This window comes from Sciurus vulgaris (assembly GCF_902686455.1).
Source record: "Sciurus vulgaris genome assembly, chromosome: 3".
In the NCBI taxonomy this organism is placed as follows: Eukaryota; Metazoa; Chordata; class Mammalia; order Rodentia; family Sciuridae; genus Sciurus; species Sciurus vulgaris.
In genome coordinates this window covers 42219409-42245378 of record NC_136463.1, presented here as the reverse complement: position 1 = coordinate 42245378, position 25970 = coordinate 42219409, and the positions used below count along the sequence as shown (strand labels likewise).

At 38.7% G+C, this 25970-nt stretch overlaps 1 protein-coding gene and 1 pseudogene across 2 annotated transcripts; one reads left to right on the top strand and one right to left on the bottom strand.

Moving 5' to 3' along the window:
* Nucleotides 1–28: 28 nt before the first annotated feature.
* Nucleotides 29–25551, top strand: COPS3 (COP9 signalosome subunit 3). The gene is given in 14 exon segments (XM_079133802.1): nucleotides 29–188; nucleotides 5302–5431; nucleotides 8102–8214; nucleotides 8300–8349; nucleotides 10011–10103; nucleotides 10937–11116; nucleotides 14066–14206; nucleotides 15627–15800; nucleotides 19438–19447; nucleotides 19450–19511; nucleotides 19513–19524; nucleotides 23593–23706; nucleotides 24791–24871; nucleotides 25210–25551. Coding segments are annotated over 14 exon segments (1269 nt in total). The 5' UTR covers nucleotides 29–133; the 3' UTR covers nucleotides 25264–25551.
* LOC306657632 (dnaJ homolog subfamily A member 1-like) lies at nucleotides 1120–5276 on the bottom strand (annotated as a pseudogene). The gene has a single exon. The product of its transcript is annotated as a dnaJ homolog subfamily A member 1-like (transcript).
* Nucleotides 25552–25970: the final 419 nt, after the last annotated feature.

Sequence of the window (25970 nt, the reverse complement as noted above, 5' to 3'; positions counted from 1 at the left end):
ATGCTTGTGCGGGCGGAAGTGACGTCAGGACGCTCTAGAGGCCCTCTGGTGGAGCGCTGCGGCCCCTCCTCCCTGAGCGGCCGCCTTTTCCCGCGCGAGCTGCCTCCGGTGCTCGGGCCGCCCGCGGGGAAACATGGCGTCCGCCCTGGAACAATTCGTGAACAGTGTCCGACAACTCTCGGCTCAAGGTGAGTCCTTAGGCCGAGGGGCTGGGCTTGGGTGGGCCTCGGGGTTGGGCCTGGATCCTCAGGCGCTAGCGCGGACAGCTGGGACTGCCCTCTTAGTCCCGAGCCTCGTCTCGGGGGCCGGACTTGGGGTCGTGGCGCTTTGAGTGGTATTCAGTGTTGCTGAGTGTAAGTAGCCCTTTCGAGTTTTTGAGCCCAGCTGTCCCCACCCGCCAGCCTCACCTCCCTGGGGCCGCCGGGATCTTTCCTCCCCCCGGCCCGGCCCGGGGCCCCTGCCACCGGGCGCTTCGCTTGACAGTTTGGGGGCGTGACTTCCGGCCGAGTGCCTTCCCGAATGCCCATTGGCCCTTTCGGCTTCCCTTGCTTTCGGTGATTGGCGCAGCGCCCTGTTAGTCTTGTCGCCGTCTGGCCGCCCCCTGACTAGGCCGCGGGGAGCCGGCAGACGGCAAGTCCTTTCTGGGCTCCTTGGCTGGAAGGCTTTTCTTGGCGGATCCCTCAGCCTCCGGCTGGCGCAAGCTGGAAAACCTCTGCGCCTATTTTGGTCCTACATATTGCCAAGGGAGCTCTCGCTAATGGGACTCCATTTCTATGGTGTAGAATTATCTTGATTATTTTGTTCTTATTTTTCATGCTGTTTGGCTCATTCATCTCATCATCTGAATATACAGAATACTTGATTCAGAATTATAGTAGTTAATAGATGTGAAGAACTCTTTAATTACATGGTACTTCAGTTTCTTTCATCTGAAAGATAAAAATAAGTCCCTGCTTCATAATGTTATGGGGAATGAATGGAGAAGCCGTATGAAAGCACTTGGAACAATGCTTGTCATATGGGGTGCTAGTAAATAAATGTAGTAAATACAGCTATAAGTTGTCAAAAAGTGCTAGAACCTGTGTGACCTTTGACAAATCTCCTTCAATCTCGAGTCTCTTATCTCCATTTGTGAAAATAGAGGAGTGTTGTCTGTTTTACTGTTGTTATAAGGCTTAAATATTCTGTTTTGGAACCGTGCTTAGTAAATAAAGATCTCTCATTTTCGTTCTTATTAAAAGAAATTAGGTTCACAGATTGGGTACAGACTTCATTTTTGTGAATGAAGAAACCAATCGTTCATTTCTGCAACACACTTAGTTGCTACCTCACAGGATGTAATGTGGTTAGAAGATTGAAATTGGAATCCTGTCTCAGTCACTTATGTAAAACATTTAATTTCTTCCGGCCAATTTTCTCATTTACAAAATGGAAGAGGACTGTGAGAACCAAGGAATGTCCCTTATCTGAAAGCTTTGATAGCTTCTCTGCAAGACAATGCTTTAGGAAGAGTATGCTGGGCAGAGATAAATATAACTTTCATTGCCAACAGCTTCTGTGCCTTCCATTCATTGTGTAGTAAATGTTTAAGTTTCTGTTTAGTTGCTCTTGTTCAGAATTTTCTAACATGGACCATAAGTGAAGGGAATGTTGTCATTTCCAGTTCTCTCAGATAGAGGGGATTTCACGGGTCACATCTCTGGTTGGATTCATTTCACATGCACCCTGTGATACTTAAAACTTACTTTTGACTGGCCTGGTGACCCTGCACTAGTTAACTACCTGATAATTTCATAATGACCTGGCTTTTATTTTAAGTGTCAACTCAGCTTTGGTTATTTAATTGGAGGAAAACTAATGGACAGAAATGCTTATTTCTGGGTATTTTAAATCACTCTGAATGCATTTAGAGCAGTGGGTGTTTTTATGTTTTATTTGGAGATGGGCCTCACTATGTTCCTGAGGCTCATCTTGAACTTGCTATTCTCCCACCTCATCCTCCCAAGCTGCTGGGATTATACACCTGGCTGAATAGTAGGGTTTTATTTATTTATTTATTTTTGTTTGTTTTTGGTGAGAGGGGTGTACCAGGGATTGACCTCAGGGGCACTCAACCACTGAGCCATACCCTCAGCCCTATTTTGTATTTTATTTAGAGACAGGGTCTCACTGAGTTGGTTAGCACCTCACTTTTGCCAAGGCTGTCTTTGAACTCACCATCCTCCTGTCTCGGCCTTCCAAGCTGCTGGGATTACAGGCACGTGCCACGGTGCCTGGCTTAGTAGGTTGTTTTGTTTTGTATTTTTGAGCTTTTATATTTGCGTTTATTCTTCATTTAACTTTTAAAACTATTATAATTGAATATTAAAACAAAAACATCGGCTGGGTTGTGGCTCCTGGTAGAGCGCTCACCTAGCATGTGCAAGGCACTGGATTCGATTCTCAGCACCACATAAAAAAATAAATAAATAAAATAGAGGTATTGTGTCCATCTACAACTAAATAATAATAATAATAATAATAAAAAGTTTACTTATTCACCTCATTTGTACCCTTTAAAAAAAATAGCAAGTAGTGAGCATATTGGGATTACAGTCCTTCACTCATTCACTATTGCGGATAAAATGCTTTCAGTGAGTGTGATTCACTGGCCCCATTAAGAAGTTTGACACTGAACACCACCTCTGGCTTGACATTTATCATCCTCATATGCTTCTCCATTATAATGGCACTGTCTTTCCTGATTTGGATCAAAGTCCACCAGTTCTACCCAATGCATTTCATCCATCTCTTTTACTTCCTTCTTCTCAGGTAGGAGTTTTTCCAGCAGAGAGAGTTTATCAGGAGAGAGAAAGCCATTTTCAGCAAAGTTTGCCTTAAACTCAATGATTAAATGACCCTTTTCATTTGGTCTATGATAAATTGGCATACCTTCGTTTAGCACACACTTTATATCTCCATGCTTGACAGTCTGACTTGGATGAGAGGTGATGACTATGGTTCAATTGTCAAGAGTGGATATTGGCTTCTGGAAGTCACATAATACTTCCATCAGCTGTATGTCTCTTCGAGTAAAAACAGCATGGTCCTTTTGATCTAACACAATGATAATATCTCCTGGTTCCAATTCTGGTTCTTGATCTACTTCACCATGGAATGTTATCTTCTGTCCATCTTTCATACCTTTGTCAATATGAACTTCTAGAATCTTCTCTCGAACTATCGTCCTTCCATTGCAGCTTTTACAGCTATCGTTAGGACTGATCCATTCCCCGTGGCCCTGGCACTCCATGCACACTGACTGAATTTGCTGAACCATTCCAGGACCTATCTGATGAATTCTTATTTGCATTCTAGAACCTCAGCAGTTGAGACAGCACTCTGTTGCTCCTTTCCTACCACCTTGGCCTTCACATTTGTCACGAATCACATTCTTTTGCAGAACCAGTTTTGTTTTTGCACCATTATAGAAATCTAACGTTACTGAGAGCTGATGCACAATGTTTTTACCTCTCCTTTCTCTCAGTATCCTTCCTCCTGCTCCAAAAAAACTTATCGAAGATGTCCATGGGGGAGCCAAAACCACCACCTGCTCCACCCTCCTTAATTGGCTGTTTTCCTCCTTTGTCATTAATTCCCTTTTCTTGGCATCAGAGAGAACTTCATAAGCTTGAGAAATCTGTTTAAACTTTTCTCTATTTTGATTCTTATCAAGGTGGTACTTCAAGGCCAGTTTCCTATAAGCCTTTTTCAGTTCTTCCTGGGGGGCATTGGGTTTGACCCCCAAAACATCATAGTAAGTGATCTCTTTCACCATTTTCTACAGCCGGTGAGTGGGCTGGGGCCGATGTGGGGGAGTGGGAAGGAACACATAACTGGCATAGTAGGTTTTTAAAAGGGCAGATTATTTAACTGGAAGATGCTATTTTATATCTACAGGTGAGTTCCATAATAAAATGATGGTGAGCTGGTAATTTTTCATCTCAACAGATGTTTATTTTTGTTTTCAAAGAAACCTTCAGTTGAAAGTGTTATGGTATAGAAGCCCCAGAAGTTACCAAAATACCTAGCTACAATCACTTGGATTTAAAATATTATACTGTTTAAATGTTCTTTTAATAAAAAAAAAATCACCCACTACTGTACAGAAATAATTGAAGGATGGATCTTGAGGTTAGTGCCCATGGATTTATCCCTATCACTACCACCACCAGAAAGACAGCTAGAGTGTGGCCAGGGTGTTTGTTTTCAGAAAAACCATCAAAATTGATTGATTCACTTTAAAATACCAATTCACGCCTGATTAGGTTCTGTACCTTAATTGTTTAAACTTAGCATTATGGGATAGGGGAAAGAGTGATGATCAGTTAGGAGAGCAACTAATTCAACAGCTGCTTGACTACTAAGCAGGCACTGTATTGTGAAGCTGGAGAAATGAGACAGTCCCTCCACCTGAATTTATTTTGAATTCCCTAATCGCCACAATCCCATGTGATGCAAAGAGGGCACAGAGAGGGCATATATCCAAATTAGTGTATCCACTTTGGGAGAGGGTGAGGCCCAGAGAAGACCTAAGCAGTTGAATGTTGAGTATGAGTCAGCTAGCGATATGGAGAAGAGCATGTGCAGAAGCATAAAGAAGAGAGAACATATAATGATGATATTTCTGAGCTTGGTGTGACCAAAGAGCAGGTGTGTGAGGTGAAGCAGCAGGAGATAAGCCTGAAAAGGTGGCAGGTACTTATTACTGAAGGGATGCTATAAGCCATGCTGAGATATTTGGATTTCTTAATGCCACTGGACTCATTTGATTGAATTTGCATTTTAGAAAGATCAGACAGTACCAGTACGGAGTATTGGAGGAAGAAAGATCAAAGCAGACATACTCTTTAGAAGATGTGTGATGTAATCCAGAAAAGAAATCATGAGGATCCAAATTAAGGCAGGGAGAGGAGAGAAAGGAATGGAACTGAGGAAACTTTTGGGTGCAGAGAAAGATGTGGGAGGTGGTGACAGTAATGTGTACATTTTTGGGGTGGGGGACTGGAAAAAGCACTGGAGGAAAGGAGAAACTTAGGGAGGCTAGAGAGAAATGGGAGGCATGTTGTCATTTCCAACTAGTTCTAAGTTATATGCAGGTTGTTTCACTTTTTTGGTCCTTTTGGGTCCTCTTCTGAAAGGAGGGAGACAGAAGAAATCATCTTTAGGCACTTTGGGCTCTGAAGTACAGAGTATGTGCTTAGAGTTCCTTTAGTTTGATTGGTGCTGTGATTGAATGCTAGTATTGTTTCTGTTTTGCAGGGCAAATGACCCAGCTTTGCGAACTGATCAACAAGAGCGGGGAACTCCTTGCAAAGAACTTATCCCATCTGGACACTGTGCTGGGGGCTCTGGATGTACAGGAACACTCCTTGGGTGTCCTTGCTGTTTTGTAAGGGACATCTTCTTTTATAACTTTTAAAACTGAACACCATACTTTCTTGCTCTATTTTATTTATTTATTTTCCTTGTAGAAAGTAAGTCATATAGACAACATTGAGTTCTTTCACAAAGCTAAAATCATATTTTACGTATTCCAGCTAATCATTACTTGTTATATTTTGTTCAGTTTTATCATTTTTTGACTCATTTATGGAAATTTATTTTAAAAAACAAATGGGCATCCCAATTGTAGGCCCTATTGTTTGCATTTATCTGAATACTTCTATTCATGAAATATATAGAATTGTCCACATTTTATAACTTGGAAAGAAATAGGAAGAGTGATAAAATGGGACATGGTGAAATACACTGAATGAAAATATCAGTTTTTTCTTATGAATTGGCACAGATCTTTAAACAAATTTAAGTTGTTAAAGACCAAATTAAATAAACCTTATTTCAACTGGAGTTTCTGGTAACTCTTTGGACCTGATAGAATTCTTTTTCTCTTGATATTATGGTATTCTACATTGGGATATCATGGTTGACATGAAAGTTTGAAAAAGTAGAAATTACTGGGAAGAAATTGACCTAACATAGGGTCTGACTTCATCACATTGTGACTCCTTACACAAAAATAGGTGTCAGGAGCACAGTTTAGAGCAGAAACCTTGTTGTACTCTGCAAAAACAGGCAATTTAAATTAAATTTAAATTAATTAAAGTTAAATAAAGGGGAAAGATTAAGTTTTTCAGTTGCTTTTGCAACAGTTCAGTCATTCTGTAGCTACTGTGTTGGACATTGAAGATGTCCCACCATCCTACCATGGACATTCTACTAATGAACATTCTCCTATTGTAGACATTCTAGACAATGTTGGTCTACTTTCTTATTGACAGAAAAGAGCAGATAGCGTGCATGTTTTATACACACATAAACCCACATGTACACATATATCAAGTGAGATGATATATATGAAAGCATTTTGAAGTTGTGTCTTACCATTGTATATGGTGCATGTGAAGAACCCTGAATTTGTGGCTGATATCCTAGATTTGAATCTATATTCTTCCCATTATGAAGTGTGGGGCCCTGAGCTTCATATTTTTATTTATAAAATGGAAATCATGCCTTATCTATTGTGAACCCCAAATGTAATAGTTTCTGGCACTTTTTAATTTTTTTTACATATCCTTTTATATACATACATATACACACACACTCAAAAATGTGTGTGTGTGGGGGTTTTTTTTTTTTTTTTGGTTATTGGACCTTTATTTTATTTATTTTTTTATTTATATGTGGTGCTGAGAATTGAACCCAGTGCCTCGCACATGCCAAGCAAGCACTTTACCACTGAGCCACAACCCCAGCCCCTCTGGCACATCTTGATCATTACTAAGTATAGTGTTAGCTATAAGGTGACATTGTTAAGTCAAATAATACTGTCAAATAATACTGACAGTAGTCAAACTAAAAGACATAGGAGAAATTAGAAATTATGATTCAGTAATAATATCCATTTCACTTTTCTTGAAATTAGTTTCAATTGAAATTAGTTTTGATTTTTAAGAGAGCTTGAAATTTGCTTATAATCAATGTCCTAAGTGGTGGGAACTTGTATGATTGCTCCCTAAAACTTATCTGTGATCCCCTCTCAGAGTGTTTCTCATGTTAACTGATGGTACCATCTGCCAAGTTACTCAGGATGGACCATCTGAATCATCCCTGTTCTCACCACCCCTCTTTCTTGTCCTGCCTATCAGCTAGTTTTATCAGTTATTTCCCCAGATGGACCATTTCCCCAGATGGACCACAGCATCACCTGACTCCAGGCAATAGCATCTTTAACCTGAGCCATTGCCTTAGTTCTCACCAACCCATAGCTTGTATTTCTTGCCCCTTTTCAGTATGCTCTCCTCAAAGTAGGGAAAGCAGCCAGACACAGTGGCACATGCCCGTAATCCCAGTGAGTCAGGAGGCTGGGGCAAGAGGATTGTAAGATCAAGGCTTGTGACAAAATTAAAAAGGACTGGGGATGTGACTCAGTGGTTAAGTGCCTCTAGGTTAAATACCTGGTACCAAAAAGGTTGGAGGGGAGCAGGAAAAACAACAACTGACTTTTAAATGAATAAATGTCTAGACTATGTTAGAATTTAAAAAAAAATTTTTTAAGGTTTTTATTTTTTTGGTTAAAAGTTTATATTTGGTTCATCTACAAGTACTAGACAACCTGATATTAGGCCTTATTAATGGAGTTTTTCATTTTGAAAGTTGTACCTTTTTTAAGCATATTTTTCTTAACCCCAGTTTGTACCCGTAGAATCTTTTCTATATCTTGTGTGTGTGTGTGTGTGTGTGTGTGTGTGTGGTTGTTGATGGACCTTTATTTAATTTATTTATTTCTATTCAGTGCTGAGAATTGAACCTAGTGCTTCACATGTGCTAGGTAAGCACTCTACCACTGAGCCACAGTCCCAGACCCTCTTCTTTATATCCTGATTATGCAGAAGAACCCAGCCAGGAGAATCTTGTGGACTCTGGTTCTTAATTTTTAAAAATACTGTTCCATATTTAATTTCACAGAATATTGGAGGTAGGATGGACTTCAGGCATAAGTTGTTTCTACACTTACTCTATGAAATATCATGGTAATTAGTTTCTTTTCTCTTTATTCTAGGTTTGTGAAGTTTTCTATGCCCAGTGTTCCTGACTTTGAAACATTATTCTCACAGGTTCAGCTTTTCATCAGTACTTGTAATGGGGAGCACATTCGATATGCAACAGACACTTGTAAGTTAAATAATATTTAATCTTCTGTTGAGTGTGTTTTGCCTTTTTAGGTATTTATATTTTCAATATTTTATTGTTGTTTTAGTTGCTGGGCTTTGCCATCAGCTAACAAATGCTCTTGTGGAAAGAAAACAGGTAAGAAATGCAATTCAAGTATTTATAGTTATGTTATTATGTGTATTTGACTTTCACATTTAACTAGTTTATTACTATTCCAAATTAGTACTCAGCCTCCTAACACTTAGGAATATGTGGTTACTTGAGAGCTCCCCAAATTTTTGCCGTTAGGACAACTAGTCACTCTGTGAGGAGAATGACCCAGAGGTTGTTCCTCAAAGGAGGCAACTGGTCATTGTTTTCTCAGCTACCAATATGGACTGGGGGTGTGGTTCAGTGGCAGAGTGCCTGTCTAGCATGTGTCAGGTTCATGATTCATGCCCCAGAACCACAAAAGAAAATACCAATCTAGTGCCTTTATCCTGAAATATGCTATTTTTGGTGCTTGTTACATTTTTTTTTCTTTTAACTTTAAATTGCAATTTTTGCCTTACAGAAAGCTATTAAGAATAATAGACAAAGAATTTTTGGGCTGGGGAGATAGCTCAGTTGGTAGAGTGCTCACCTCACAAGCACAAGGCCCTGGGTTCGATCCCCCACACCGCAAAAAAGAATTTTCATGTACCTTGCATCCAGTTCCTCCAAATGTTAATATTTTACTGTACTTTTTTTTTTTTTCTCCTCTATTTTTCTTTTTCTGAACCATTGGGAAACACCGATATGTTGTTGCTCATAAATACTTCAATGGTGCTTCCTAAAAATTAGGATATTCTCTTATAGACAATGATAAAATGATCAACACCTAGAAATGGATATTTATAATGTTCTCACAAATCCACAGACCCTGTTCAGATGTGGTCAACTGTTCAACCAATGAACTTTATAGCAAAAGACTTTAAATCATGGGTTGTTTTGTTCTTTATCTCTTTAGTCTCCTTTTGCCTGGAATAGTTCAATCTTTACCTTTTATGATATTGACATGATAGAATGTAGGTGTTTCTTTTTTATTTGAAAGTGAACTTTTAAGATTAATGGCTTAGAGGAAGTTGAATATAGAAAAAAACAGTTTGGTAGGAGTACCAAATAACTGTTTGAAAGAGATGATTTTAAAAAGTCACCAAGGCTTTATTGAAAAAGCCATATAAATTATTTAGATATTTTATAGTAGCATCTGTGCAGAAACTGATTGTACCTCACTTAAAACTCAGTCTTCTTATATATATTCAGGGCAGGAAACAGTTCATTTGTTAACTCGTGGTATTAGTTTCAATAATAATTTACTACCCTATGGAAAAATGTGAGCAGCCTTATCCACAAATACATTTCTAAGCTTAGGTGCTCATCTGTTATAAATGATTTGGAAAAATGCATTCTAGGTCATATATAACTAATTAAAACAAATTTTAAAAATATAGAAAAAATAAATGATTTGGAAATTTTTGTTTAGATGTAAATATAATCAACTATTGAGAAAGTATTTTGTTTTTGATTATTGATACTCACTGGGGAAAAAAGTTTCTGACTTAAACTGGTCCTGAATTGTTGAAGTATTCCAAGAAATAGCTTCAGCAAATGTTTTCTGGCTGAGTAGGGAGAATTTCCTGACAGTATGGAAACCTCATATTGCTATTTAAAGGAACCTATCAATTAGTGTTATTTTTTATTTGTAAGTGACAACATAAGATCCATTGTGCTGCCATCTTTGAGAACTTATCTGAAAGAGATGTCATTTCTGACAGCCCCTGCGAGGAATTGGCATCCTTAAGCAAGCCATAGACAAGATGCAGATGAATACAAACCAGCTGACCTCAATACACGCTGATCTCTGCCAGGTAAGCAGCCAGAAAGAGTGACTCACACCAGGTCAGTGCATGAGCTTTATCTACATTGGAGTAGATAAATGAAGGTAATTTGATGGAGATTGTGTCCTGTTGCAGAAGTTGAAATATGGCATGGAGCTTAGCAAGTTTGTGGATCAGATAGGGTAATCAGTGGTTGTAATATTTAAATTAAAAAAGATATGTACATATATAAATTATATCTGTAAAAGAATTTTTTTGTGACTGAGATATAGTATATTGTAAAACACAAATTTTAAGAAGTGTACAAAGCCAGGCATGGTGGTAATCCCAAGTACTTGGAAGAATGATGAAGGATTCCAAGTTTGAGGCCAGTCTAGACATCTTAGTGTGGACCTTGACTCAAAGTAAAAAAATTAAAAGGGCAGGGATGTGGATCCATGGCAGCACTCGCTTAGCATGCTCTTCAGTCAATTCTCAGTACTGCCAAAAAAAAAAAAAAAAAATTTGTACAACAGCTCAATGAGTGTACAGATGTCTATATAGCATGCCACCATTGTCTAGATGTAGAACCTATGTGCTTGCTTTCTTGACCTGCATGATTTCCTGTACTTTTCCTGGTAGGTGGGTTAAATGATAACTGAGCTGCATCTGTGGAGTTCTCTATTATCATTTTATCTGTGGCATGCCCTACTTTATAACTGCTTATTTTTTTTTAATATGAGGAAACATTATTTCATTCTGAATGGTTAAGAAAATGGAATAATGTGATACATAACTTTTTTTGAAATTTATGAAATCTATGAATTTCCTCCTAAAGCTTATCAAAGTAAAACTAAAATGATTTAATATAAATCTGTTCACAGCTTTGTTTGCTGGCAAAATGCTTTAAACCTGCCCTTCCATATCTTGATGTGGACATGATGGATATCTGTAAAGAGAATGGAGCTTATGATGCAAAACACTTTTTATGTTACTATTATTATGGAGGGATGATCTATACTGGACTGAAGAACTTTGAGAGAGCACTGTACTTTTATGAACAGGTAATCATCTCCACTTGTCCCTAAGGTGGTTTTGAAGTTGTATGATTAAAGAAGTTCACCCTTTGGAGTGGGTTGGTGACTGGGCCTCAAGAGTTTCAGGGGAAAATCATTCCAAAGACTCTTCCTCTGGGCATGTAAACAGTGGTGACTTGCTCAAGCATAAGATGAAGAGCAGTGTAAAAAGAGCACTAATCTAGGCTTTATCACTTTATCACTTGCCCCTGTCAGCTTTGGGGCAAGTTACAGTATATCTTACCTTTAAAGCTTCCTTTGCCTACAGGAAACAGATTGAAATGCTTTCTTGTTCTAAAGCTATGTATGGTATTTTGTTGTTTGTTATCATGGTTCACAATCCAAAGAGCATTAAGGAGGAGTACACAGTGAAACGTCCTTCCCACCCTTGTCTGTGTCTGTGTAATGGCCACTGGTCTGTGCCATTAAGACGTTACAAAGTTTGGAAGAATATTTTGAAGGTTTACTCAAGGTCTGATAAAGATACGCAACATTGATTAATACCAGTGTTCTAAGATAAATTAGATTAAGCCTTCAAAGAGCTCAAAATTTAGTTTGTATCTTTAAAAGTCCCAAAAGAAGGATGTATTTTTGAAAAAAATCACATCATACAGTTTCATACAAAGCAAAACGTAGAGTTGGCTTCCTCTCCTCATACAGTTCCTTTGACTGACTAGCTTACTTGTCCCAACCAGTGTAAAATCTAAGTGGAGTCTAGTATCTCACAACTAAAACAGTATTGTAATGGGAATTGTTGTACCTGTCCTCATGCATTTAAATGAGTGTTTCTGTGGAACAAACTTGAGAGGACCTTATGGGCTTAGTGGTGCCAGTTCTGAATTGGAAGATTTGGGCTGATTTGGTTATGATACTTGTCAAGCTTCTTAGCCTTCATAAAACCAACTGAAATGGAAAGGCAGCCACAGAATGGGACAAAATCTTTGCAAATCACATTTGTGGTAAGGGTTTTATATCCAGACCTATCGCAACTCAACAATAAGAAGACTAAAATTTAAAAGAACAAATTTTTTTTGTTGTTTTTTTGTTTTTTTTTTTGGGGGGGGGGGGGGGTATTTGGTATTGGGGCTTAAACTCTGGGGCATGCTACCACTGAGCTACATCCCCAGCCCTTTTTATTTTTTATTTGAGACATGATCTGAGTTGCTTAAGACCTCATTAAATTGCTGAGGCTGACCTCAAACTTGAGATCCTTTTGCCTCAGCTTCTCGAGTTGCTAGGATTACAGGTGTGTGCCACTGCACTGGTTGGTCAATGGATTTGAATAGACATTACTCTAAAGAAGATACAAATGGGCATTAAGCTAATGAAAAGATGCTCACCATCATTGGTCATTAAGGAAATACAGATTCAAACTAGTTTTGATACTAGTTCATACTACTAGGATGACTGATATTTAAAAAGACAGCTAATAACAAGTGTTGACAGGATGTAGATAATTCTGAACCCTCATAACTGCTGATACAATTGCAGAGTAGTGCAGTTATTTTGGGTAACAGGTAAAACTCAGACACTGGGGGGTGTGGGATGTGGCTCAGTGATGGAGTGTTTGCCTAGCATGTATGAGGCCCTGGATTCCATCTCCAGCACCACAAAAATCCAAAATGTTAAACATAGTTAATCATGGGACCCAGCAATTTCTCTCCTAAGAATATACCCAAGAGAAATGAAGACATGTCCACACAAAACATGTCCATTGATAGTCATAGGAGCATTGTTCATTATAGCCAAAACATTGGAAACCACCCAAAAGCTCATCAACTGAGGAATGGTCAGAGTGTAGTATAGCTACAAAGTAGAATGTTATTCAACTATGGTATGAAGTACTTACCAAAGCAATGAAGTACATACATGTACTATATAAGTGCTATAACATGAATGAACTTAGAAATGTGAAAACATTATTAAGCCAGGCACAATAGACCACATATCATATTATGCCATTTATCTGAGTGTCCAGAATAGGCAGATCCGTAGAGACAGAAAGAAGAGTAGCGTTTGCCTGGACTTGTGGGGAGGAGAGAATGGGAAATGACTCCTAATGAGTATGGGGTTTCATTTTGAAGGGATGAAAGTATTCTGGTAAATGGATGAAGTTGGAAAATATGTTATGTGAAATAGACCAAGCCCAAAAAACCAAAGGCTGAATGTTTTCTCTGATAAGTGGATGATGATATATAACAGGGGAGAGGGTGATGTGGGGTAAGAGAAGAATGAAGAAACTTTGGATGGGATGGTGTAGAGGAAAATGGGGTGGGAGTGGGTGGGGGATAGAAAGATAGTAGAATGAAACAGTATTACCCTATGGGTATATATATGAGTACATGAATGGTGTGACTCTACATTGTGTACAACTGTAGAAATGAAAAGTTGTACCCCATTTGTGTACAATGAATCAAAATGCAGTCTGTAAAAATTTTTAAAAATCTAATAAAAATTAAAAATTAAAAAATTTTTAAAAAGTATTCTGAATTTATGTAGTAGGAATAATTTTACAACATAATGAACATGCTGGAAATCGCTGAATTGTATGCTTTACAGGGGTAAAATTTACACTATGTGAATTATATCTCAAACTATTAAGAAAGTAACAATAGGCCTGGTATTGTGCACACCTGTAATCCCAGTGGCATGGAGGCTGAGGCAGGAGAATTGGGAGTACAAAGCCAGCCTCAGCAACTTAGTGAAGTCCTAAGCATCTCAGTGAGGCCCTGTTTCTAAATTTAAAAAATATAAAAAAGGGCTGGGGATGTGACTCAGTGGTTAAGCACCCCTGGGTTCAATCTCCAGTACCAAAAAACAGTATTAATAGGACATTTAATATAAGTCTTGTTTTAATAGTAAAGTGATAAATGTGGTCAGGTGCTATTTACCACTATGATGTGCTCTCTCTTCACTACACATTTTTCTTTTGCTTAGGCTATAACTACTCCTGCCATGGCAGTCAGTCATATCATGTTGGAATCATATAAAAAATATATTCTAGTGTCTTTGATATTACTTGGCAAAGTACAACAGCTACCGAAATACACATCTCAGATTGTGGGTAGATTCATTAAGGTGAGTGTTTATAATGAAACATTTTCTTATGTGACATGTTTATAATGTAAAGAAGTTGTATTGATGCAGTTTTGTAATATTATTTTATAGTGATCTAGCTCTCGTAGCAGCTTCAAATTAGCAGGTATTTATTGAGTGTCCATGGGAGCCCAGGAGCTCAATTCAGTCAGAATCTCTAACTCTATTTCAACATTGTGCTTGCCTGGTTAGCTTAGAATGTTTCTCAGAAATCTATTCACAAACCTGATTCACTATGGCTACTTATGGCTATATTATTTTGCTTGTTACATTTCTTTATTACATTTTTGCCAAAATACTAAAGAAGCAATACTGATTCAATTGAACTTCAACCTGCAGAAGTGTTGGTGTATCTATCAGAGCCCACTACACTCCTGTTCTGGTTCTCTGTGATAACCCACTTTGGGACAGTGTTTAAAAAACAAACCATTGGTTTTTGTTTAAATACATGTTGTTGTTGTTTTAAATCGAGAAGTTCCAAAGGATTAAAGGATTATGAGATTATAGTTCTTGTATAAAACTCAAAATTTTAAGGTTGTCAATCTGAAAATCTTCCTGCTGAGATTTTCTTGCTGGCTTGTTGAAGAAATCCAGCAAAGTGTCTTTTGTCTAAGAACCCTGTTGAGGTTCTCAAGGCTTTTATGCCTGGACATAGGCAGGAGAGTAGAAGAGGGTGGCTAAAAATGCTTCCTGGACTCCACAGAAGAGTGATAGTCAGGATAGGTTTAGAACAGCCATGGAAAACTCCTATGGGTCCTTCTGATGACCCCTGAGCAGGCCTGTTTTAGAAGGAATACCCTTATAAAATGATATCTTCATGGCTCAAGGGCATCAGTCACAAGAATTAGTAATTTATTGATGATCATATCATAAATGGTGAAAAAACACAGATTTGAGAATCACAGAGGTGGGTTTTGAATCCAGTTCTCTTCCTGTCGATAGTATTCCTCAGGACCATTCCACAATCTCTGGACTTCTGCTCCAGCTTCTTAATAGGAGTAGCAGATTGTCCCGTTGTACATGGTGACGTGGGTGGCAGGGAGAGTTGAGAATGATGGCATTTTTGCCTTCTTTCTTCCCAGTGTAACTTAACAATAGAAAAAAACAAGAAAAAAAGCCGTGGGTGTTCACTAAATTCAGTGGGCTTTCTCCTGCTTTGCAGTTACTTGCTCTGTGGTATAAAGTGTTATTAATAATAAATTACTCCACAGTGAATTTCTATCCTCAGGCTTAAAAAACTGGCATTTGCTTTGGATAAATTGTAGTTTGTTAGAAACAATATGGAGTATACTTGCTTGAAACATGGTGCCAAAGGTTGGTTAGTTTGGTTTTTGCCTCCTTTAAAATTTTAAGTTCTCTAAAGCTTAAATCTGATTTTTTCCCCCTACCTTCAAACCTTTAGCCTCTTAGTAATGCATACCATGAGTTAGCACAAGTTTATTCAACCAATAACCCTTCAGAACTCCGAAACCTGGTGAACAAGCACAGTGAAACTTTCACCCGCGATAACAACATGGGACTGGTGAAGCAATGCTTATCTTCTCTCTATAAGAAGAACATTCAGAGGCTAACAAAGGTGAGGCGAGCACCACTCCTGGATGCCATCTCCTGACTCCCCCTAGGCTTAGTTTCTTTTCTCTTTTTCTTTTCAGTACTGAGGAAGCAGATACAGGGATAAAGTATGACAGGATATCTACACTAAGAGATCTCTGTTGCGACTGGGTTCTTAGAGTTTGATTGATACCTTTTGGTCTTTTCAGGGCTAGAGCAGGGTATTTGAGAAGAGGAGCAGGTGAAGAGGAAGAAAGGTAGGAGATACGGCTACATTGGGAGGCAGAGAAAGTAGCTTTGGCGGGGCCACCAGTTCCAGATTGGCAGACCTGGGGTGCTAGTGATGGCTAGCTAGCCTTGGAACCTCTCAGGCCAGTCTGATCTGTGCTTGAACTTTTATGTTTACACAGTGCAACTTTGACATTACCATTTAGTTGAGAGTTGAATGAGCCGTGTGTGTAGTTGAATTCTAGAATGTAAGGAAATTATATAGTTTTTATTTTTGAGATTAAAATAACCATGTGGTTCATAATAATAAAAATTATGCACTGTGCACAGAGGTGTATGCCTATAATCCCTGCTAGTTGGGAAGATCACTGGAGCCCAAGCCAACCTGGACAACACAGTGAGATCCTGTCTCAAAAAAAAAAAAAAAAGAAAGAAAGAAAGAAAAGAAAAAATGTGCTTATTATTAAGGGTTCAAGCAATACATAAAGGTATAAAATATAAAATAAAATCCTCTGTGTTAAAAAGGCATATGCAGCAAATAAAAGTCCCACTAAGATTAGCTTAAACAAATAGCATGTTGCTTTTTTTTTCTGGTTAAGAGTCTGTTCAGAGCTGCAGCAGTTCACAGCTGGTGACAGCATAGTGACGCTGTTCCTGTGCACTTCCCCTTTTGTGTTAGCAGTGGTAGTGGTGGGGAAGAAGCACAGGAGCAAAATTAGGAGTTATTTGTTGCCAGACTGCCTAGCAGTGGGAAAGGATAATGGATTTGCCTGTGTGAAGACCTAAGGAAGGTGACTTGTTCCAAAAGGCTAGTGAAGCAGAGTGGCACATGGGGTAGTGATGGAAGTGGGCAGGCCATGCAAGGACAAAGCCTCCTGTTGGGAAGAGGAAGGAGTTGGGTAGGTGATCGCTGAATAAGAGGAGAAATTTCCTCTGAATATTGTAGAGAAACCATATCTTTGGAAATCAGCAGAGAATTTGTCAAAAGTTAATTTGTGAAAGGCAAATAAAAATGTGAAAGATAAAACAACTCAAGAAAGATAAAAAACAAATGTAACCTGTTAACCATCCCAGTCCACACAGGCTTAAAAAGACTGTCTTAAGAAATCAAATATTCAGGCATTGCTGCAGAAATCATCAGTTAGCTATCTTGTGAAATAGAATGTTCATCATTTTGGAATAGTTGGTAGCTTATACTTTGAGAAGTCAGTGTAGTAGAATGCAATTTTCTGTTCTTGATAGGCGAATCCATAACAAGACTTTAACCAAACAAAAAGAAATGATCTCAAGACAGTCCAGGGCTGGGGCAATGGCTCATGAATTCCACTGTGTCCTTACTTAGTCTTTGGTATGCAGACTCTTAGTGGATTGTGGCATGCTGGATTTGTGAGCACTGCCAAGGGGATGTAGGGGATGGCCACAACAAAATGTGGTAAGCAGAGATGGTGTCATTAAAGGACATGTCTAATGCAAGGGATAAATCTTTGATGGTGGCTGCTACACTTTTGGCATTAGGTCCCATGGCAGAATAATAGAATGGGATTTTCTAGCCTAATTTAGTGTCTTTCTTACTAGAAAATAAGAAAGTCAGAAGCTTTTTAAGTAGTCTCAGCAGGTAGTTTGTGTGTCACTGTTGGTGACAGAAGATGTGTCTCATGGCATTGCTGGCTGAAGGGCAACTAGGGACAAAAGGGTTATCAAATGAATGTTTAATCTGCCACCTCTGATGCTAAGATATTACTCCATGTTAATGTTTCTGTGGACATTTTTCTGAATTCCTATTTCTTCTCTGTCACTGTGTGTATATGTGTAGACACTCTCAATTATGTGTAATTGGGATCATACTTTGTGCTATTTTCTACCCTGTTCTTTTTGTTCAATATGTCCTGAACTGTTTTCCATGGTAACCTAAGCCTATATCACCATAGTCTGTATGTAGTAGTTCCTTACATAAGTGGATCATAATTTATTTAGCCAGCCCCTGTTGATTGGCTATTTATTTTGAAATAGGAAAAAATAATGACTTTACATATTTTAGAAATATTCACTTTTCAAGTTCTTGTTTATTTTAAGCTAGTCAGTATTTCTTAAAATTAGCAATAGTTTCACTTTCTTGTGTGCTGTTTTTCAAACTAAAATATATGGGCTCAGTGATAGAGCACTTGCCTAGTATGTGTGAGGCCCTGGTAAAAGTAAAAATTCGTGATCAGGGTTTTAACATGCCCAGCTCTAAAAATGCCATTGTTATAAATTTTACCAGCTGCCATTAAAAAAAAAGAGCTCTTTTAATTTGTTCCTCAAAGGAGGCATTTTCATCAGGTCCCAAGCAGAGCAGCAGTTAACAGTGTGTCCTTCGATTTTCACAAATGCGTAGTCTTTTCTATTTGCTTGACTCTTCTGTTCGTTTAATATTTTTGGCTTTGAATTTTGGAGGTTGAATGTGACCTTTTTAATTTAATTTTATAAGTAATACATTTGTTATACAAAATTCAGAAGATATAAAGATCTCCATTTTATTTCTATACTCCAGCAACCTTATTCTTTCCCCAGAAGTAACCCAGTTTTACCAGTGAGTCCCTTGGACATCTTTCTGGAGATAGTCTATGTGTATACATGAAAACACATGTACACACATATGCAGTCTTTGCCTTTATTTACACAGATGTTAGCATGCCATATTCACTGTTGAACATCTTCCTTTTTTCTGTTTAATAATATGCATGTCTTGGATTCCTTTGCAGTTCATAAAAGGTGTCTTTTTCACTTTTCTTTTTTTACAACTGCATAGTAGTACATTTGAATGGCTGTGCTGTGCTTTATTTAACCCATTCTCTGTGGACACTGAGGTGGTTTCCTGTATTTTACTATAACAAACACAGTTACAGTGCACATACGTGTGTGTTGCCCACGTCATTTCATGCAAATAGGAAAGTATGCATAGGATACATTTCTAAAAGTGAAAATTACTAGGTGAGAGGATCTGTGCACTAATTACCTAGGGGTGCTGCTGACTCATCTTTCATCGAATTATACCTGTTTACATTCCTGCCAGCTTACATGGGAGAGCCTGGTTCCTCATACCTATACCAGTACAGTGTTTTCAGATGCTGTTGTTTTCAGACTTCAGAGCTTTGGCAAACTCTGAGGTGAAAATGGAATTTTATTATAGTTTTCTTTTAAGTTTTTCTACTGGTAAGTAAGGTTGAACATTTTTCCACACAACCCTTTAATTTCCTTTTCATATTTGCACAGTCCTTGCTCTTATATGGCTTTTGAGTGTTTGACCTTTTTCTTACTGTTTTGTAAAAGTGCCATGTATGTATCTATAGGAAATTATCCCTTTGTACAACAATGGAAAGAACTGTGTATACATTTAATAAAATGTCTTTCTTCCATTGTTTCTACCTGGTGATTGATTCTCTTCTGATTTTCAGACATTTTTAACCTATCATTACAAGATATGGCAAGTCGTGTGCAGTTATCTGGACCTCAGGAGGCAGAAAAATATTGTTCTACACATGGTAAGTGTTTTCATTTTTTAAAAAAAGTTAATTAGGGAATTTTCATCCTTATAAAAGTAACAGGTGTTCATTATGGAAAAGATAAAAAAGGCGAAAGGGGGAAATACCCAAAGTCAACCACTGTAGACACTTTGGTCTTTGATCCATTTCCTAACAGTTCTTAGGATTTTCCAGTGATAGTTGTATTAATTAACTTTGCATTTCTATAAAGAAATACCTGAGGCAATTAACTTTATAAGTTGAGGGTTCAGATCCAAGATTAAAGAGCCCCATTGGTTTGGCCTCTAGTGAGAGTGACATATTGTGACATGAGTTCATGTAAGAACAGTCACATTTTGAACCAAAGAGAAAGACCAGGATCCCTCAGTTCTTTTCAAGGACACAACCCCAAGAACCTCAAACTAGGCCCCACCTAGTTGCTAAGGAGTTCTATCACCTCCCACTAGCACTGACAAAATGAATTTGTGTTCCTTGATTGTCATATTTACATATTTTCATTATCACATGTAAGCCTCCTTTAAAATACCCATGAAATATTTCAAATATTCAAAGAAGCAAAAAGTAGTGCTACTCTCTGATGGTCCATGATGACATCTCAAGTTTGTACCACTATGTATGTCAAGACACCCCTGTAGCATCAAGAAAGTTGTCAAAAAAAAGTTGACTGAATTAAGCTGTGCATAGTGACATTATTGAATTACATCCTAACTCAAGTCCCTACCTCATCATGGGGCCAGTACCAGTCTGTGACTGTACTTTGAGTAGTGCTAACATAAAGATGCTAGGACAGACACTCATGTTTTTAGCACCCAGTTTAAAGAAATAAAATTTTACCCACACTGACACCCTCTCCTTAGCACTTCCTACTTACATTTCCCCACTTTCTCCCACCTCAACCACATAACCATTTCCTGGAAGGGATGAATGTCTGTGTTAACATACCAAGTTGATAATACAGTAACCTACCAGTTATATATATATACATGGCGCTGGTCTGATTTCAGTTCACTAAATACAAACCTGGGTCCACAGGCCAAAGCAGGCAAATCTTTTCTATAATCTATGATTTCAGGATTAAAAGTAATAAAACTAATTTTCCTTGTGGTATGAGCTTTTTTATTCAGTTGAATTTACAAATGTTTTAGGGTTATTGTTTTTGTTTTTTGTGTTTCCTTCAACGTAACCACTCAAAAAGTGCATATACCCCAAACAAAGCAAGTCTGTCTGACAGCCAGTCTTGGAGTATCTGCTCAGAGCTCCACCACTGACCCCTAGGGTTGCACAGGCTGAGTGAGCTACAGCCTCTTTGCCAAGAACCTCTCTTTGGTGGTAGAAATGCAAGCATGGTTATGATACTAGCCAAGAAGCATAAGCTAGTAAAACACTTTGAGGGCAGAGGAGGGGCTCGGTTTGAACACTGTGGGGACCAACCTGACAGACTCTGCAGCAATGCTTCTCTGCCAAGGGTGATTTATCTGCTGGAGAAATTTGGCCACGTAGTGCTGGAGATCAAACCCTAGGACCTTGTGCATGCTAGGCAAGTGCTCTACACTGAGCTGTGGTCTCCAGTCCTGGAGATATTTTTGGTTGAACTGAGTATATTATTGGTATCTTGGTGGGTGGAGGCCAGGGATGGTACTAAAGATCCTGTACTGCAAGGACAACTCCACAGAGTTACCTGGCCCAAAATGTTAGTACTACCAGGCTTGGGAAATTGTACCCTGGGGTGACAGGTCTGTGAGGGCAGGGGTTTTTTTAAAGTAAATATTTCATTGGAATAAAACATACATAGATAAAAATACCCTTAAGTAAATATATAGCCAAACACATTTTCACAATGTGACATCTTTGCCAAATAATACAAGGTGAAGGAACAGAATGTGACCAACACCCTAGAAACAGTCCTTACACCTGCATCCAGCCCTGTCCCTCACTAGAAAGGTCATTGTTGTCCTGAGGTTTTATGTTTTTGTATCATAGATGGAACCTAGGAGTGCTTAACCACTGAGCCACATCCCCAGCCCTTTTTTGTTATTTATTTGAGATGGGGGTCTCACTAAGTTGCTTAGAGCCTCACTAAGTTGCCGAGACTGGGCTTTAGAACTTGCAATCCTCCTGCCTCAGCCTCACCAGTCACTGGGATTACAGGCGTGCACCACTGCACCTGGTTTATTGTCCTGATTTCTGACACCCTATTTAGTTATGTTTGTTTGAGCTCTTGTAAAAGGAAACACAGCAGTTTTTGCAGGGTCTGGCTTCCCATGTTTGTTTTGTTTTGTTGCTTAGCACTGATGTATGATGCATGTAGTTGTAGTTGTTATGTTTTCAGGCTATAGCATTCCACTTTTGAAGTATATCTTTCCATACGAATTAGTTGGATATTTGGGTAGTTTCCCATTCTGGTTATTATGAATACTGGATATTTTCCATCCACCCTTTAAAGAGGCAGCATGGTCACAGTAAGAATACTCTACATTTTATTTAATATTCCTGTTTCATTAAATAGCCTCTGTCTCTTTCCGGTTCTAGAAGAGGAGTAGTAGACAGCTCAGTTCCACCTCTAACAAATGAACTAATCATTATGACACTGGAGCAATTTGTGAGGAATAAAAATACCTATTTGGAACTTCTGTTTTCTTCTCACTTTTTAACTTCATGGTCAGGATGTGGCTCTGAGGAGCAATCAAATAAATTCCCAGTCACTGGTGCAAATAAAGAGCATAGACCTTGAAACTATCTTGAACTCAGCAGTGGTAGAAAAGTTTTCCTGAAGAATCAGAAAACAATTTCCAGGGGGTGAAACAAAAATATGTTAGAGCTTCACTTTTTAAAATACAGCAGTGAGCCAGGTGTGATGCATACCTGTAATCCCAGATATTTTGGGGAGATGGGGGAATCACAAGTTCAAGGCCAACCTAGGCAACATGATGAGGCCTTTTCTTAAAAAGAAGTAAAATGCAGCAGTAATATAAATTACATCTTAATGAAATGGGTGTTTTAGAATACAAGGGCAGGGGTCTGGGATTGTAGCTCAGTATAGAGTGCTTGCCTAGCATGTGTGAGGCATTGGGTTCGATCTTAGTGCCACATAAAAATAAATTAAATTAAAGGCAATATACCTTTAAAAAAAATGCAAGGGCAGGACTAGGACTGTATCTCAGTGATAGAGCAACTTGTCTGGCATGTGTGAGGCCCATCCCCACATGCAATCCTCCTGCCTCAGCCTCCCCAGTCACTGGGATTACAGGTGTGCACCACTGCACCTGGTTTATTGCAAGGGCACCCTTGACAGCATTATGCTAAGTGAAGCCAAACAAAAAAGATCACAGAGCGTATAATTCCAATATAGAAAATGTCCAGGACGACAAATTCACAGACAGAAAGAAGATTAGTGACTGTCAAACATTGGAGGAAAGAAGGGAATGGGGAGGGACTGCTAGTGAGTATAGGATTTCCTTCCAGGACGATGTAAATGTTTTGGACTAGATATAGTAGTTGCACATGACATTTTTTTTAATACATTTTTAGTTGTCAAGGGACCTTTATTTTATTATTATTTATATGTGGTGCTGAGAATCAAACCCAGTGCCTCACACATGCCAGGCAAGGGCTCTACCACTGAGCCACAGTCCCAGCCCCACACATGACATTTTGAATGTACTAAATGCCACTGAATTGTTCATTTAAAAATGATTAATTATGTGGATTTCACCTCAATTCTTTAAAAGTGCAAAGGTGGAATTTTGTATATGTATATGTTAGTTTTTCATCCCCTAATATCTGTAATAGTACCTAGCATATAGTAGGGATTCAGTTAACACTTACTTATTAAACAGATGGTACTTAAAATAGATATACAGCCAGATGTACTGGCACATACCTGTAATCCCAGTTACTTGGGAAGCTGAAGCAGGAGGATTGTGAGTTCAGCAAGGCCAGCCTGGGCAACATAGCATCTCAAAAGTAAGAAAAGTTTGTTTATTCCTTTCTGTACTGTGGTTATATTCAATGACTACATGGTCACATAGTACTGTGGTGTAAACTACTTCCTGATTTCTTTTTCTGCAGATAGAAGATGGTGAAATTTTTGCAAGTATTAATCAGAAGGATGGTATGGTCAGTTTCCATGATAATCCTGAAAAATATAATAACCCAGCCATGCTTCATAACATCGATCAAGAGGTAAATAAAATACCAGGTTGCGGGGTTTTGAGGTTGAGCTGCTGTATTAGAAATATGCTCCCATATTCAGTGTAGTTTTAGTTTTAAGTATAGATAGTTCCCAGCCTAAACACTTACTTCCTAGAAAGTTCATTTCAAGGGGCTGGGTAGCTCAGCAGTAGAGCACTTGCCTAGCACGTGTGAGGCACTGGGTTTGATCCCAGCACTGCATAAAAATAAATAAAGAAAATAAAGGTATTGTGTTCATCTACAATTTTAAAAAATTAATTTAAAAAAAAGTTCATTTCAAACTGGGCATGGTGGCACACACCTGTAATCCCAGGAATTTGGGAGGCTGAGGCAGGAGGATTGCAAATTTGACACCAGACTGGGCAACTTAACAAGACCTTGACTCAAAAATAAAAAGGAAGGCTGAGGATGTAGCTCATCAGTAGAGCACTTGCTTACCATGTGCAGAGTTCTGAGTTTGATCCCCAGTGCTGCAGAAAAATAAAAAAATATAAAAAGGGCTGGGGATGTAGCTCAGTGGTAGAGTATCCCTGGGTTCAAATCCCCAGTACCACAAAAAAAAAAAAAAGAAAAAAAGTTAATTTCAAATAGGCTGCTTAAAAACCCTTTAAGATGGGCATGGTGGCATACACCTATAATCCCAGCAACTCACGAGGCTGAGGCAGGTGGATTTCAAGTTAGAGACCCAGCCTTAGCAATTTAGCAAGGCCCTAAGCAACTTAGACCCTATCTCAAAATAAAAACATGAAAAAGACTGGGGATGTGGATCAGTGATTTAGCTCCCTGGTTTAATCCCATTACCAAAAAAATTTTAAGATTGTTGGTTGTTTAGTGGTTCCATTTTCCTACTAGCTCACCAAAGCTTACTTTAACTCAAAAACACTTGAAGGCTCCAGTACAATTTTGTCTGTACGCAGTTGCCATTTACAAGGTAGTTTGTCTGTGGTGGGAAGGTCAGCAAATAGCTCCCCTGGTCAGAAGCAGAGTCCAGGGTGGAGTCTGTGTTTCTAACATCTGAGTAAGGAAATGACTCAGGCCCACCTGCTAACTATGTTCAAACTTGTGTGTTATGCAGATGCTGAAGTGTATAGAGCTGGATGAGCGACTGAAGGCCATGGACCAGGAGATCACAGTGAATCCCCAGTTTGTGCAAAAGGTGACTAGGGTTCTCTCATTAAAGAAGCAGGCTGGATAGAGACAGGAATAGTGCCATATCAGGCATGAGAACCGGGTTTCAGATTATTAAATATTTGGTTGCTCATTGTTCTTAAAAAAACATTATCAAGAAGCTTACAGAGAAATATTTGCTCAGAGCATTTTTGTGACAGCCTGGGAATGTGCTTATGGAGAGGCTCCGGAGCTACCTGCTCTCATTGTTCCCAGGGTGACTTTCTTGTGGGAGGGATAGGATGAGTAGCTAGGGTGCTGGTTTGGGAATGGGGAACTCTTGACAAAGGCAACCATAAGCATACTGCCTTGCTCTCCCTTTCACAGAGTATGGGCTCACAAGAAGATGATTCAGGAAACAAACCCTCCAGTTACTCCTGAAACTAACACCCATCCCAAGTGCAACAAGAAACCTTGACCGTCACCTTGACTGTCGCCTTTGCCACAGGGAACGTTAAGAGGGCAGCAGGGAGTACCAAGCCTGTTCCACCTGGACATTAAGAAATCCAATTTTGTTTTGACATCTTCAGCCCTATGTGCTTTCAGAAAACCATTCTCTCTGCAAAAAATGGAAAAAAAAATTTCAAAACTTTAGAGTCTGTTGTGGATTTATTTATCCTCAGATTATTATTGTTATTGCATTAAATTTACCTTTTTGTTTTAATTCAACATTGATGTGTCTTCTGTATCACTTTTTCCCTCTCTGAGAAAGTTTTAATGAACCCATACATTGTGCACAGAAATACTTGGGTTTTAGGAATTTTGAGAAGATTTCAATCTAAAAGTTTTTATCAGCATCCCCGCCCCTTCTCTCCTCCCATGCTGGGAGAATCCATAAGGTTTTATCTAAATTTTAAAGTTAGAATTAGCTAGGCATGTCTGTAATCTCAGCAACTTGGGAAGGTGAGGTAGGAGGATCACTAGTTTGTGGCCAGCTTCAGCAACTTAGTGACGTCCTAAGCAATTTTGTGAGACATTGTCTCAAAATAAAAAATAATGACTGGGATGTAGCTCAGCAGTACAGCATCCCTGGGTTCAATCCTTAGTACCCCTCCCCATATAATAATAAATAAATAAAGTAAGGTTTA